The sequence below is a fragment of the Oryx dammah genome, unplaced genomic scaffold (genome assembly GCF_014754425.2).
Source record: "Oryx dammah isolate SB20612 unplaced genomic scaffold, SCBI_Odam_1.1 HiC_scaffold_11122, whole genome shotgun sequence".
NCBI classification, from domain to species: domain Eukaryota; kingdom Metazoa; phylum Chordata; class Mammalia; order Artiodactyla; family Bovidae; genus Oryx; species Oryx dammah.
This window is the reverse complement of record NW_024080515.1, coordinates 1-15,117: the sequence shown is the minus strand read 5'-3', so window position 1 is coordinate 15,117 and position 15,117 is coordinate 1. Positions and strand designations below refer to the sequence as shown.

Genomic DNA, 15,117 nt, shown 5'->3' with positions numbered 1-15,117 from the left:
CAGCTTACAAACTGCTGCCACCAAACCAGCCCTGCTCCTGCGCTTTGGGCCAGCCTTGACTTGAGTGGGTGAAAGTAGAGAACACCTGCTAGGGACTCCAGAGAAGGGCTGAAGTTTCAGCGAATTCCCAGAAAGGAGTATCAGGCTGGAAGAAGGCGGCACAGGGTCTGTGAACCCGAGCTAAGCTGACGCAGAAGCAGAAGAAAGGTGAGAATGGAGCCGTGTCGGAGCTGGAAGGGAGCTCAGAGGTTACCAGTGCTGCTGGGACGTTCTTCCAACCGCAGCCATCGTCTTGTCTGGACTGAAAGGGACAGACGGCTGTAGAAGCCCACTGGACTATCGCAGCCGACTCCACTGAAGGTGGAGATGCGGCCACTGAACGCACGGGCTGCAGACAGGACAGGCTTCCATACCTGGTGCCGCCTCCTGCTCTGCTCCCGAGGACGGCCTTTCCTTAGGTATCTGTCCTCCTGCCCCTCTTTCACAGGCTCCATTAGGTAAGGGACGTTATTTGTAAGATTGCAGTGTTCATCAACCCTGATTTAAAGCTGAAAGCTTTGGAAAAATACGGTCCAATCAAATTGAAGACCATAAATCAATGTAGTTCTTAATACAGAGTTTGATCCACTTGTAGGGGATTTCATGTCTCAACTCACGCCCTTTTTAACGTTTCTTTCCAAGCTCCATGAAGAATGAGAGTGTAGTCTGTTCCGGTAATAAGTTAGGAATTTTAGGGGCTGTATATTTCTTTTGTTACCCTAAAACTTCTAAGTTCCTTGAAGTAATCAAGTTTTATGTTCCAGTTTAATGTCAAGGAATAATATATAAAATTCTTTACCTGACCCCCCCAAAAAAAAAGAAACATGACAGACACACTTAAATGTTTTACAAATTAGGAGTAAGATTCTTTTCTCAAGTCCTAAGATCCTAACAAAGGACACATTTGTTCTATCCAATAAAATATGGCCTACTGCATTTCCAGTGAAATTATCTTGCAGATATTAGGAGATTATAAGAGTGGAGTATTCAAGGTGAGCTACAGTAAAGCAGTGGAGAAACAGCTGATTAATACAATCTATGTGCTTAAAGAACTATAAGCAGTAACATCTTCATTAATCTTGACAACCACATACATCATAAACCCACAGGAATTCCAAGAACTAGAATCTCTAAGAATTCTGGTTCTGTCTTCTCTAAGTTACATATAATTTAAGAGAAAGAGTCAACTCTATACCTGTAGAAATGAGGCTATGGTATTTATTGTAAGGATCATTTATAGGTTTGATGGTCCAATGGTTAAGACACCGCTTTCCAGTGCAAGGGACACGGGTTTGATCCCTGGTTGGGGAACTAAGGTCCTGACGTCAGGGTGTGACCAAAACTTAAAATCGTTTCTAAGACTGAATTCATTTCTGCTTCTTTTTTGAACTATAACACTGCAGTATAAGAATGAGGGCAGCACAAGTTCCACAGGTAACTTCTACATTTATTTTATACCAAAAAAGTTATGTGCAACAAATAAACATTCTTACATATTTACATTTGTTTTTACCAGTTAGCAAAACTGTGTCCTAAATCTCTGATAAAGAATATTTCTATCTATATTAAAGGGGAAATCTGCCCAGTGAACTCCATTTTAAATGAATGTTTACTCTGGAGCTTAAAGCACTAGTAATAAATATTTTTTGATGGAACATACTATACAGATCATACACCTAATACTTAGGCCATGCTTAATACAGTTTTATAACAAAACATTTTACCTTTTCTGGGCTAATATGTTAAAAAAAAAAAAAAGTTTTAACCAAGTCACCTGGACTCCCACCCCCATCCCTTTGATTTATTGAAGGGTAGTTCTCACAAATTAGGACTCATAAGTGCTGCCTAAAATATATAAATAGCAGTGTTTCACCAGTACTTGCCCATTGGGGAAAAAAATACACAAAAATACATGAGGACGAAGATTGAATATTAGGTATTCTTTCCCAAATAGGTTACCAAAAATGAGAGTGGGTTTCTTGTTGGCAGTTGTCCAGTACTGATGTTCAGGGTAAGATCTGTCAGCAGTTACTGGTCTCAAGCTTTGCTGAATACAACTTTGTAATAGTCTTAAATGAAGTCTAAGAAAACTAAAGCCAACTCACAGTCTTAATTTCATTGTAGTCTTGGTCCTGTATTTTACGTAGGAGGTCCAAAGATCTCTTGTATCCAAGGAGAGATCTTTGTCTCTCTGAGTGAAAATAATCAATGCTGTCAACATCTTTAAAAGTCATGGATTTAAGGAGGGGCTACATACACCCAGGGCACACAGCTAGTTAAACCTGACACTTCACCAGAAGTTGATCCTCAACTGATAGCAACTAGCTGCAAAGAAAAAAGTCAAATGAAACCCTTCAAACCACCGAGTTTTCCTAAAATTTGTCATGTAACCACGACTTCTCTTATTTCTTCAAAGGATAGGACTGTCAAGTAAATAAGAGGCTTCATCTGTTACAAATCATTTTGAAAACTGAGAAGCAGAAATTCACATTTTCCCCCACCTGTTCTTCAACACTGGTAGCTAATAATGTTGCAGTGTTTAAATATTCAGTCTGAAATCATCTTAATAACCCTCAGACTTTTATAACAGGGGGTTTCCCCCTTCTTCTAGGGTAGAATTGAGGATGTAGCGGGAAGCCTAAATTCTTTCCAGGGAAAAATACCAAATCACACACACCAGCGTGGGGGTCCTTTACTTAGAGAGGTGGGCATCACCACGTGGTTATTTCAGGCAGCACATGTTCATCCCTCAGTGAGAAGGACATGAATTCTGGGGTCAGAGGAATGTGGCAACAATTTTTCTACAACTGAAACAGTGGTGTCCCCAGGGCTTAGAAAAGCAAAGGAAAAACCTGAAGGGTCTGGCTGAACACTCTGATGTTTTTTCACAAAAGAATTGCAGGCGTTCGCAAGAACGCAACATCAAGACAAGCTTTAACTCTACTCCGCTGACCGATACAGAGGAGGGCAAAGAACAATTTTAAATGGGGACACAAGGAATTTGTTTAGCACAACCAGAGTTTACATATATATATATATACCACGATGTCATCACGGTGAAGCCGTCTCCAGACTAGTGGAAAAAAGAGAAGCAGCGGACTGCTGATCTGCTGGGTAGAGGGGGAGCTCTGCTGCCAGACGAGCTCATTGTGCAGCTCTTCTCATTTCTCCATAAATACCAGACATCTAATCAACACTTTCTAGAGTTCTTTAGAGAAACAAGAACAATACATACATAATAAAACAGACATTGAAATATTCACATTCATGGGAAGAAACATAAGCCTGGATGAAATCAGAACTAAGCCATCTTTTACAAAATTGGTTTAAACTGGTTAAAAGTACATTACAATGCAATTTGATACCTGCCTTGGGCTAGAAGAGTACACTGCATCAATTATGACAATTGGTTGGAAACTGCTGGACAGTCGATGACTCTACACATTATGGTTTACAGAGCAGAGCCTGTCCCCTCCCTACAAAAGAAGGCAGAACACTCAGTAGTTACCAGTTTCTTCTTAACGTAATGATGAACAGAATTAGAAGCAAAAACATGGCGACTCCTTCTCAATCTAAGGAATGAAAAGATCACACAGAACCTTCCTATAGAATGCAAGTTTCCTACTTCACGCTGAGAAAGGAAGGAAGGACACTTCTGCCCAAGTTCAACACACAAAATATTTGGTTTGAGATTTAAGACAGAAGGCACTTTGAACATTCTGATAGAAGATGTTAACCAGAGAAACATACTGTCACCGTTTCATTTGGGTTTATTCAAATCTTTTTCAAAGACTCTGCACTGGGGTAGTTAGTAGAAAGAGTACTATGTTCCACCTTGAGATACTTCTCCCTTTAGTACTCCTCCCAGTTAAGCCAATTGAGCAGCATGTCAGCCCTAAAGTTTACGAATCTAATATCTGACTCTAAAACAATTAAACTAGATGTCCGGTTAGTTAGTGAAGAAAGAAACGAGAAACACTATGGAGCTACCCAAGAGTAATCCTACTCTGGAGTGACTGGGGCTTATACTGATGATTTTCCAAGCCAATACTGTTTGGTTGACTGGCACTAATGTGAAGGAAAATTATCTGCATGAAAATTCACCTGTTGTAAGAGACTATGAAACGCCATAGTACTATTTCCAGCTTTTTGCCAGAGAAATCTACCCATTTTCCCACCTTTAGTGTCCTGAAGGCCTTGAAAGTCTGGTCACATGACTCACACTGTAAGTTTCTAATTGATCCAGTTTTATGACTAGGTACAAGCTTGACTTGAATGTCCAAATTTAGTTTCTTCCTTTCAAAGGAAGGAGATGAAAGGGAACCAGTCACCCTATTATTTTTGCTGTCAGTGCTGGACCCACAGCTGCCAGTCCTTTCCACAAGATGCTCTGTGTGGACTTAGTATTTTCACTACGTCTTCAGTCAGCGTTGAGCTGATTGTTCCTCATCGCTACACTCCAACTAAGCTGTACAGCAAGTTTCTGCAGGGCTGGATCCAATATCTCTACCTTTATTTACAAATCTCACATAAATGGATTCTAGTTGAATCTACATGTTTAAATCCATCGGCTAAAAAACATATTACATATTGTAAACATGGCAATATTGAATACAGTATCTATTCTAAAATATTTTCATGTCATGATCACATTTGTTATACCTGAAATTGAATTTATACACATTAGAGAATTACTAGCAATGGTTGCTCACTTTACAACTGAGGGGAAGGGGCAAGGGCTACATTTTACCATTTCAGAAACATCTCCAAAGTAAAGTTAAAGCTTGTCTTTGATTGGCTTGGTGTATCCTTTTTTTGTATCCATATTTAAAATGAAGATTGACACAGAAAATAGCTAGAGCCCCTTCTAATTTATAGGATTTTTAAAAATCAGTTTAAGATTCTTAGGGAAAGTGTCTGTTGTGAAGAATAATAATAATAATTAAAAAAAAAACCAAACTGCTGCAAAATAAACTTAATGGAAAAAGGGACTTCAGACTGTCAGTTAAAGAGTTCGTCAGGCGGTCAGTCCTGCTTGGGCTGCAGTTGCCGTTTCCAGGCTTCGTTCAAGTAAACTAGTCGTTTGTAGTTGATGATAAGAAGAATGAAGTTCAGCACATATGTGACGATGCAGATGATGCAAAACTCCTTCAGCACAAAGTACAGGATGTAGGCCAGGTACAAAGACCCCACTACGGACATGATGGAGGATGTCATGAGGATTAAAGCTGCAACCGCACTCGCTGTCAGGCCTGCAAGAGAAGGGACACTGGCTCAGTCAGACCTTGACACTGGAGAACAAGCTTCCCAGTTCAAAGGGAACATTTTGTGATTTGCTTCAGGGTTGGAACACTGATCTTAAGACAAAACACTCTGAAATTTGAGGACAGGACCTACAGGTCTATTTTCTTAAATTTTATAGCTGCAGTGTTATTATTTTTTTATTTTGTATTGGAGTATGGCCGATTAACAATGTTGTGATGTTGAGATAGTTTCAGGTGAATAGCGAAGGGACTCAGCCACACACATACACGTATCCATTCTCTCCCAAGGGCTTCCCTGGTGGCTCAGTGGTAAAGAATCCACCTGTCAATGCAGGAGACACGGGTTTGATCCCTGGATTAGGAAGATCCCCTGGAGTGGAAATGGCAACCTACGCCAGTATTCTTGCTTGGGAAATCCCACAGACAGAGGAGCCTGGCAACCTACAGTCCATGGGGTTGCAAAAGAGTCAGACATGACTTAGTCACTAAACAACAACATTCTTCCCCAGACTCCCATCCTGTCCAGGCTGCCGCATAACACTGAGCAGAGTTCCCTGTGCTATACAGTAGGTCTTTGCTGGTCATCCACTCAAAATAGAGCAGTGTGTACATGTCCATCCCATAGCTGCACTGTTTTTGACTGGTAAATATTCTGGATGAAATATTATGTATTTCATAAACTAGCCTTAGCTAAGGCATGTAAAGAAAATATGCACTTTTGCAATCACATTATTACTATGCAAAGAAGTAGATTTGTAAAACTGACAGCCCTACCTCCTGTAATGAATAAAGTAACGAGAGGAGAGAAAAAAAAAGTAATGTGAGGACCACAACCTTCTCTTCCAAGCAGGACACATTTGGTGAGACCATCCAGACCCTTTTCACTATAGGTAGGCTCCCCACCTGTGGAAAGTAAAATTTGCTTTCCTGTGTTTAGATCAAATTTATAAAAAATCCCATAATGGGAGATGATTATATCAATATGCTGTTGAAGGGAAAAAAAAATTCATGATAAAACATTTCAGAGAGGGCTCACCCTGGGGCATAAGGAAAACCACATTTGGCCAGTTGGCCACATGTGGGTCAAACCAGATGGAGAAAAAAGGCAGTTATATGTGCTAACCTGAGTTCTCAAGACAAAGACTTGCCTGAACTCTTGATGCTATCATCTGACATCTTCACGTTTGGTTTTGTAATTTCCTGTAGCCAACAATATTGAGAACATGTGTATTTATTTTCAAGGATAACAGGAGATAGCAGAGCATATTAAACTGCCTACCCTCCTACCCAACAACTAATGGATAAGGATCACAGAAACAGGATACAAGTAAATAAGTGGTAGTGGTTTGAAGAGGTTAATTAAGGAGCTGAGATAACACTGCCAGTACAATGAGAAGTTGCATTTGGGCTATAGCCTAGCCATGGGGACCGACTTGCCTAGAGACCACTTAAGAGAGTACATGTTTTTTAAAGAAATCATTTTTTTTTTTTAAAGCAGAGGAGTATTTATTATTTGACCACACTGTGTGGCATGTGGGATCTTAGTTCCCTGACCAGGGATTGAACCTGCATCCCCTGCATTGGGAGTACAGAGTCTTAACTACTGGACTGCCAGCGACATCCCTGATGCTTTAACAAGGCTCTTTCCAGACACCGTTGGATTACTTATGCACCTGCTTTTGTAAATAAAGATTTATCGTAACCCAGCCACACTCATTCACGTATGTAATGTCTGTGACTGCTTTGGGACTAGAGTGGCAGAGCTGAATGGCTATGATAGTCAGCAAAGCCTAAATGGTTTCCTATCTGGCCCTTTACTAAAAAACAAAGTTGGCTGACCTCATTTATGCGAATATCTCAAACTTCAAAAATGAATGCTGGTACCTTAATGAAAGTTAATTTCAAAATGATATAGGCAAGTTATTTGTGCTCTCTGTGCAACTCTTTTCCTTAACTGTAAAAGTGGTATAATAATCATGACTGCCCCTTAAGACTGTTGTGCAGATTTAAAGACCTAATACGATGGGACTTCCCTGGCGGTTTGGTGGTTAGGACTCAGGGCTTTCACTATGGTGGCCTAGGTTCAATTCCTGGTTGGGGAACTAAGATCCCACAAAGCTGCACAGCGCCACCAAAAAAAAAAAAAGGCTCTATCTTGAACAACTTAGAAGGGAGTGAACCTGATGTGCTCTGGAAAACCACGTTTGGGGAGTTCAAATGTGCCTCTGGTGGTAAAGACACAAACACTAAAAATGCATGTGAATGCCTAAAATGTGACTAGAAAAAATACATATGATACACATGATTTTAAATGTGTATATAATGAAATTAACAAATTAAATATTACAAAATTTCAGAGATGTTCAACCCCATCTCCCAAAAGTAACATAGTCAGAATCTTTTCTTAGGTTATTTTATTGTGAACTTATACTTCATATTCTTCTTTAGAAATCCAAACAAAACAATTAAATGAAATAAAAGGTGAAAGTCTCAACCCTGCACATATATAAATATATACTTATCCTCTATTTATTATACCACAATTTGCTTTTTTTTTTTTTTAATTGCTAAACTAGGTTTTGATCTTCCAGGGTTTGTAGACCTACTTTTCCCTTTAATGGCTACTTAGTATTTTCTAGCATGCTTATAACCTAATTTATTCAGTCCTTACAAGCTACTTCTAATTTTTTGCTATTTTAAATTGAACTGCTATGAATATCCTTATGTGTGTGTTTTATTTCTGCAGGATATACAGATACAGAAGGGGGCAAACTTAATAGAGCTATTGAGAAAAATTTAGGTGCACAGTTTGCCTTAGAATAAATCTATTGGTGCTAGAAAGAAGACCTGCCAGATAACAGGATAAAATATTAACAACTGAAATGCAAGGACAAAGATGGATGAATTTAACTCTGAAAGTATAAAACCTTCTGTATAATCAAAATTCACAAAATCAATATTTCTAAAACAAGAATAAAGAATGAGTAAAATGTTTGTAACAAATATGAAATGTACTGTTATCAGGATCGCAATAACTCAATTGGCAATAAAAGGAAATTAAAATACTATAAAATTTAAAATAAAATTAATATGGCTATTAATATGTAACTACTGAATTAGAAATTTTATAGAAAAAAAATGAGGATGGTTGAAGCTTAGGGAAAATCTGACAACTGAGGGAAAATCAGTTTGTTTCTACCTATTAAAATCCATACCCCAAAAAAATCTATGTGTGTTGAATCATTCATCCTACATTTAGATATTTGTTTGAAGAAATAATTCAAACAGAAAAGTATGAGAAGAGGACTTTAAACAAAGTTAATCACTGTAGTATTATTTAGAACATTAAAAAAATCTGAAGCCTTGATATCCACAACAGCAAAGCACTGAAGAGGATAGACAGTATAAGAGAGTTCACATAAAATTTAAAAAAGTAAGGAACAATGGCAATAGAGGCTATATAAAGGTGATGGAATTATGACTGAATATCATTTAGCATTAATGTTTTCTCAATGCATAATATTTTTAAATAGCTAGAGAGTATACAAAATAACAAGGAAACAAGGTTTCCAAGGCAAACTGTTTGGAGTAATAATTTCCCTGAATGGGACTTGTTTTTTCTGAGCATCCTGGGATGCTCCTATCCCTGATTAAATACCAACAGATACCAAGTTCAGGCTGAGTGTCATCAAAATCTTAGTGAACCAAGTTTTCACAACACAAAAATGTGTTACAAACTACAAATGTTCTATCAATGTTACTACAAATGTTCTACCATCAACATCTGCTTTTTATTTACTATAAAGACACATCAGGGCAAAGAGACAAAGTACTAAGTGAAATATAACAAAACAAACTTATTTATGTATTGCTGTATAAGTACTTACCAAGTAATAACTGTAGTATATAAAATATAAGTCCAAAGATACTGTTTGGCTGGTTTAATACACCATCCTTTCCAAAAATGGAACCCAAAAGACCAAATCCTCGACCCCATCTGTAAAATAAAGAAAACCAGTAACCCTATATTTAATAGAGTTTTCTTCTTTTTTAAAAAGGAGAACTATCTGAGCATTTCCTGCCCACATACCCATCTGAATCTCTAAATTGCCAGTTTCTATATAGTCTTTTCCAAAAGGTTGAACAAAGCGTTGTTTTTCTGATAGCATTAGTATTTGCAGAGGAAGGGCTCTTTGAATTTTAAGCCAGGGTCTCTTTGAAGCAGCACTACTGACATTCTGGGCTAAATAATTCTTTGTGGTGGAGAGCTGTTCAGTGGGGGGCATTACAGTGTATTTAGAGGTCCCTGGCCTCTACACCCCCCTCTCCACCAGCTGCGCCTACCAAAAATGTCTTCAGCCATTGCCAAAGATACCCTGGGGGCAAAATCACCCCCAGTTGCAAGTCATTGATGTAAGCTGTCCTATTTCTTCACTCATAGTACATAGAATGAAACTTTTCCTGACCCAAGTCATGCATGAGGAGACATATCCTGGGAACATTATCTTTAAATGTCTATCCAAAACTAAAGTTCTTCCTAGAATCTTACCTTATAAGTAAAAAGTTGATGCATTATTTGCCCCATCAGTTTTTATTTTAGTTTAACTGAAAATTTTGCATTTGACTTTCAATTTTCAGAATCTTATTTTCTTATTAAAAATTTATTAAATTCTGATTTAATAAAATTTGATATAAATAATAGACTAACACTTACTTTGGATAAAAACCTTTAATGATAACTTTAACCTTTGTCAACTCCAAATGGCACTTGGCATCTACCACTACAAGGATTCAATCATGTGCTGCTGCAGCTGTTGATTTTCAGTACCCCACAGGACAGGTTTTCAGATAGTCAGATATGTTCAGGAGCTGATTTCATGAGCCCAATTTTTCTATCTCCTCATATCTAGAAAAGCACTAAAATCCTTCGTAGTGACAACTGCTCCTGACTAGAAGAAACCTGCGAGAAAATACGAGCTTGACTGTATGTACTGCCCCCAGCCAAGGTCATGTTCCTCTGCTGATCTGAAATGCTGTCTGCCGGGCTACAGTCCTCATTTTGCCCCAAATAAAACTTAACTTGCAACACTCACGTTGTGCATTTTTTAAAGTCAGCACTCTGAATGGAAATGCTTTATAAAATACCAAAAAGAAAGTGTTTTCAGTCTGTAGCAAAGTGCTCAATAAAACCTAAACTTTGGTTCTGAAGACAAACTATCTAAAGATAAGGATAAATGAATGATTCTTTATTAGTTGCATGACTTCAGTAGTCCAAGAAATAGTGAATCTCTTCATAATGACGAGGGTGGGAGATAGTATGACCCCAATTTTACAAATAAGTGAACACCATGAAGATTGTTGTTGTACAGTAATTTCATTTGGGGAGAAGTAATGGTGTTGGAGAAGACTCTCGAGAGTCCCTTGGACTGCAAGGAGATCCAACCAATCCATTCTGAAGATCAGCCCTGGGATTTCTTTGGAAGGAATGATGCTAAAGCGGAAACTCCAGTACTTTGGCCACCTCATGCGAAGAGCTGACTCATTGGAAAAGACTCTGATGCTGGGAGGGATTGGGGGCAGGAGGAGGAGGGGACGACAGAGGATGAGATGGCTGGATGGCATCACGGACTCGATGGACCTGAGTCTGAGAGAAACAGGGAGGCCTGGCGTGCTGCGATTCATGGGGTCGCAAAGAGTCAGACATGACTGAGCGACTGAACTGAACTGAACTGAACGGACAGGTAAATGACCAGGTTATCTTCAGAAATTAGCTATTAACAGGAAAACTGAGAAGAGGGGGCCGTATTTTAGATCAGAACTTTTGAAAACTTTACACTGCATCCCAGAGGATTTTGTTAAACTGCAGATTTTATTTCAGCAGGTCTGTGATGCATTTCCAAACAGAACAAAGTGTTCCCACGTGATGCTCATGCTTCTGGTCTGAGGACCACTCTCAGCACCACTGCTTTACATGGAGAAGGGGTGGAAGGAGCTACTATACAGCTAGATGGTCAGGGGAGGCCTTCTTCAGGAATGAATTCGTGAATGAGGAGAAGCAGCCAGTCTCAGGAGCAATGGCAAGTAGGAAGGCCTGGAGGCAGGCAAGAGCTCAGAGTGTGTGAAAGGCCATCCAGCTGACTCTGAGGAGGGAGAGTGACAAGAAGATAAGGCACCGTCCCATCACTTACGTAACTTACAGCCTTGTCTGTGGGCCGTGATGAAGACTCTGAATTCTAGTCTAACTGCCATGGGAAGCCACTCAGTGGCTTTTGAACAGGAGAGTAATAGAAGCTTTATAATGATCACTCTTGACTATGGTGTCAAGAACAAACTGCAGGAGGGCAGGGACAAACTATGCAATCTGCCCTCTGCATCTGAAGTAGGAATTCAAATGTAAATCACCAACTTTGGCAATGGAAATAACTGCGCATACTGCCAAAATTGTCATAAGTAAACAATTTTTATTCTAAGCATTGGTCTGTGCTTAACTATCCACATATGATCCTGTGGATATGTTCCTCAAAAACAACGCAGTAATCCACAGAATGAATATACCATTTCATCCAAGGAATATATGCATAAGGTTTAAATATCAAATAACACTGAAAGTCTTATAAAACAAAATCGAGATATTTCCTACTCCAGCCCTCTCTACACTCAGCTCTGATCCCCACAGGCAACCACTTTGATACTTTTTAATTATTTTCCTCTTTTATTTCCACATTTCTAAAGTATATCTTTACATTGCTATTTCTTGATTTATCAATTCTAAATGCCATCTTTTGACATTCTAATATGGTAGAGCAGAAAGCTACTTAAACAAAAACATTTTAACATAGAAAGCTTCAAATGTACATGCACAAAGTGAACAGAGCTGGGTAGTAACCTCACGTCCCTATCATGTAGCTTTGAAAATTGTGCCTTTCTTGTTTTATTGCCACCTTTAACCACTAACCACTTGATTATTTTTAATTTTTTTAAGGTAAAATGTATATAAATGCACAAATCTTAACTGTATAATTTTGACCAATACAAATACCTGAGTAACCCTGGTATACAAGTTGTAATCGTGGTATAGCAATTCTGGAGTGTGAAGTAATTCTAGTAGTGTGAAGTGAGAGTGTAAGTACCTTTCATTAAAAAAAAACAAAAACCACCTCAACACTATAGAGTGCTTCCATCTCTCAAATTAAATTTTTAGCCCCTTTCCAGAAACCTGTTCTCCTCTCTGCCCACGAGCAAGAAGTACGTGACTGCCGAGGCTTGTACAAATCCAGCCTCAGAACCTTAGTTCGATCTCTGGTCTCCTGGATTGCAGTGCTGTGCTCTTTCCTTTATCCTGCATAACATTATAAAATGCAATTACTGGGACTTCCCTGGTGATCCAGTGACTCAGTCTCCATGCTCCCAACGCAGGGGGCCCAGGTTCCATACCTGATCAGGGACTAGATCTCACATGCTGTAACTAAAGATCCCCTGGAGAAAGAAATGACAACTCGCTCCAGATTCTTTCCTGGAGAATCCCACGGGCAGAGGAGCCTGGTGGGCTCTACAGACCATGGGCTTGCAAAGAGCTGGACATGACTGAGCACACATACAAATACAATTAATAATGCTGAGTATAGCTTAATACATTTTGATAAAGCTGATGTAATAACTGTGAGCAAGTCAAGTAACTAGCAAAGTAGACTGGCAATATAAGATTATTTTCCTTGGAAAGGTAAGAACAGATTGTCATTAAAGACACTATGCTGCACAATTGCAAAGGATGGTGTGAGTCATTAAAAACCCTTAGTGAATCTTTTTCTCAAGTTGGAACATTTGAAAATACTATAGTTTTCTCCCACTTCTAAGGTATACAAAAGTGTATGTGCTACTTTACACTTGGCTTTGTCTTAGTTTCTAACCGTCTTCTCCTTGTCCCATCTGTATTCAAAATTCTATTATACCACTTATCTGCAGAGTTGCCCCAAGTACCTTATGGAACAAGATGGGATATTAACCGATTGAGCAAAAAAAAATGTTTTCTGAAAGTACTAGTTATACAGCTGTTCATTTTACTTCAGTATGATAACATAAAAGAAGAGATTATGTAATTGATAACTCCTCTTTAATCTTTGACTCTAAAAAAAAGGTTCATCTTTGACCCACATAGTAAGTTCCTTGAATATTTTGCATTTGGGTTCGAAACAACCAATACCATTCCCTAAACTATGATAAGAAATTGCTGAAGGGTTTTTAAACACTCCTAGTTTTGCCAGAAACAACAACTCTTAAAACCAATTGCTCTCCAACCTGGGTATCCTCAGTCACTGAGGATAAATCTAAGACATTATTTGTCTCCTTCATTATCATTCTCTCACAAGGGTATAGGGGAGTTTTGCAAAGGCTACATGCAGATCTCAGGACCTTATGTGAGAATCAACAGTCTTACCTTACAGCAGACATTAAAGAGACTTGCAATAAGAGAAACTATGCAAGTCTTTCCACTATCGTGTGTGTGCGTATGTGGGGTCGGGGGGGTTATTATTCATAATATTTTGTTAACATATAATGGGTTGATTATGTTTCAATGAATGGATGCATATTTAAACAGTTTCTCAGTTTGTAACTTCTAATACAGCCAAAATACCAAATACAGATATAACCCACATAAACAAAGCCTTTTAGGGGTATTCAATAATTATGAAAAGTATAAAGGGGTTCTCCTATTGAAAAGTTTGAAAATCACTGCTTTTGACCAGTTCCTCCCCCCCAAAAAAAACCCAAATCACAAATCAGACAAAATTTTATAAATGGTTGAGATACAGCAGAAATAGAACAAACAATCCTAACATCTTCGTGGAATCAGAAAAGACTCTGAATAGCCAAAGCAATCCTGAGAAAGAAGAACAAAGCTGGAGGCATCACAGTCTTTGATTTTAAACTATACAAAAAGCTGCAGCAAGCAAATCAGTACGGCAGTTGCATAAAAAGAGACACATAGATCAATGGAACAGAACAGAGGGCCCAGAAATAAACCCACACATATATAGCCAATTAATTTATGATAAAAGAGCCAAGAATATACAATGGGGAAAGAATAGTCTCTTCAGTAAAGGATGTTGGGAAAACTGGACAACTGCATCAAAAGAATGAAACTAGCCACTATAGACACCACACATGAAATGAACTCAAAATGGATTAAATACGTAAATGTAAGAGATGAAGCCATAAAACTCTAGAAGAAACAATACATAGTAAGCTCCCTGACATTAGTCCTGGCCATGATTGTTTGGATTTAACACCAAAAGCAAAGGCAACGAAAGCAAAAATAAACAAGTGGGACTACATCGAACTAAGCAGCTGCTTCAGGGCAAAAAGAACCATCAAAAAAAAAAAAGAAAAAAGAAAGGGCAACCTACTGAATGGGAGAAAATATTTCCAAATTATATACCTGATGAGGAGTTAATACCCAAAATACATAAAGAACTCATACAGTGCAATAGCAAAAAATCAAACAATCTGATTTTTAAAATGGGCAGAGGAACTAAATAGACATTCTTCCAAAGAAGACACAGTTGGCCAATAGGTATTTGAAGGTGTTCAACATCACTAGTCATAGGGAAATGCAAATCAAAACCCCAGTGAGATATCACCTCACACCTGTTAGTATGGCTACTATCAAAAAGACAAGAAATGAGTGTTGGTCAAGATGCGGAGAAAAGAGAACGCTTGCTGGTGAGAATGCTTTTTGGTGTAGCCACTGTGGAAAACAGTATGGAGCTTTCTTAAGCAACTAAACATAGAACCACCACGTGATCCGGCAGTTCTA

General features: G+C 38.5%; 1 protein-coding gene across 1 annotated transcript; it reads right to left on the bottom strand.

The window, feature by feature from the left end:
* Positions 1–1,465: 1,465 nt before the first annotated feature.
* Positions 1,466–9,326, bottom strand: LOC120860596 (vitamin K epoxide reductase complex subunit 1-like protein 1; the record flags this gene model as incomplete). Its single annotated transcript, XM_040236392.1, has 2 exons — positions 1,466–5,291; positions 9,191–9,326. Coding segments are annotated over 2 exons (363 nt in total), but the record flags the coding sequence as incomplete, so codon positions are not given.
* Between the last annotated feature and the right edge of the window lie 5,791 nt (positions 9,327–15,117).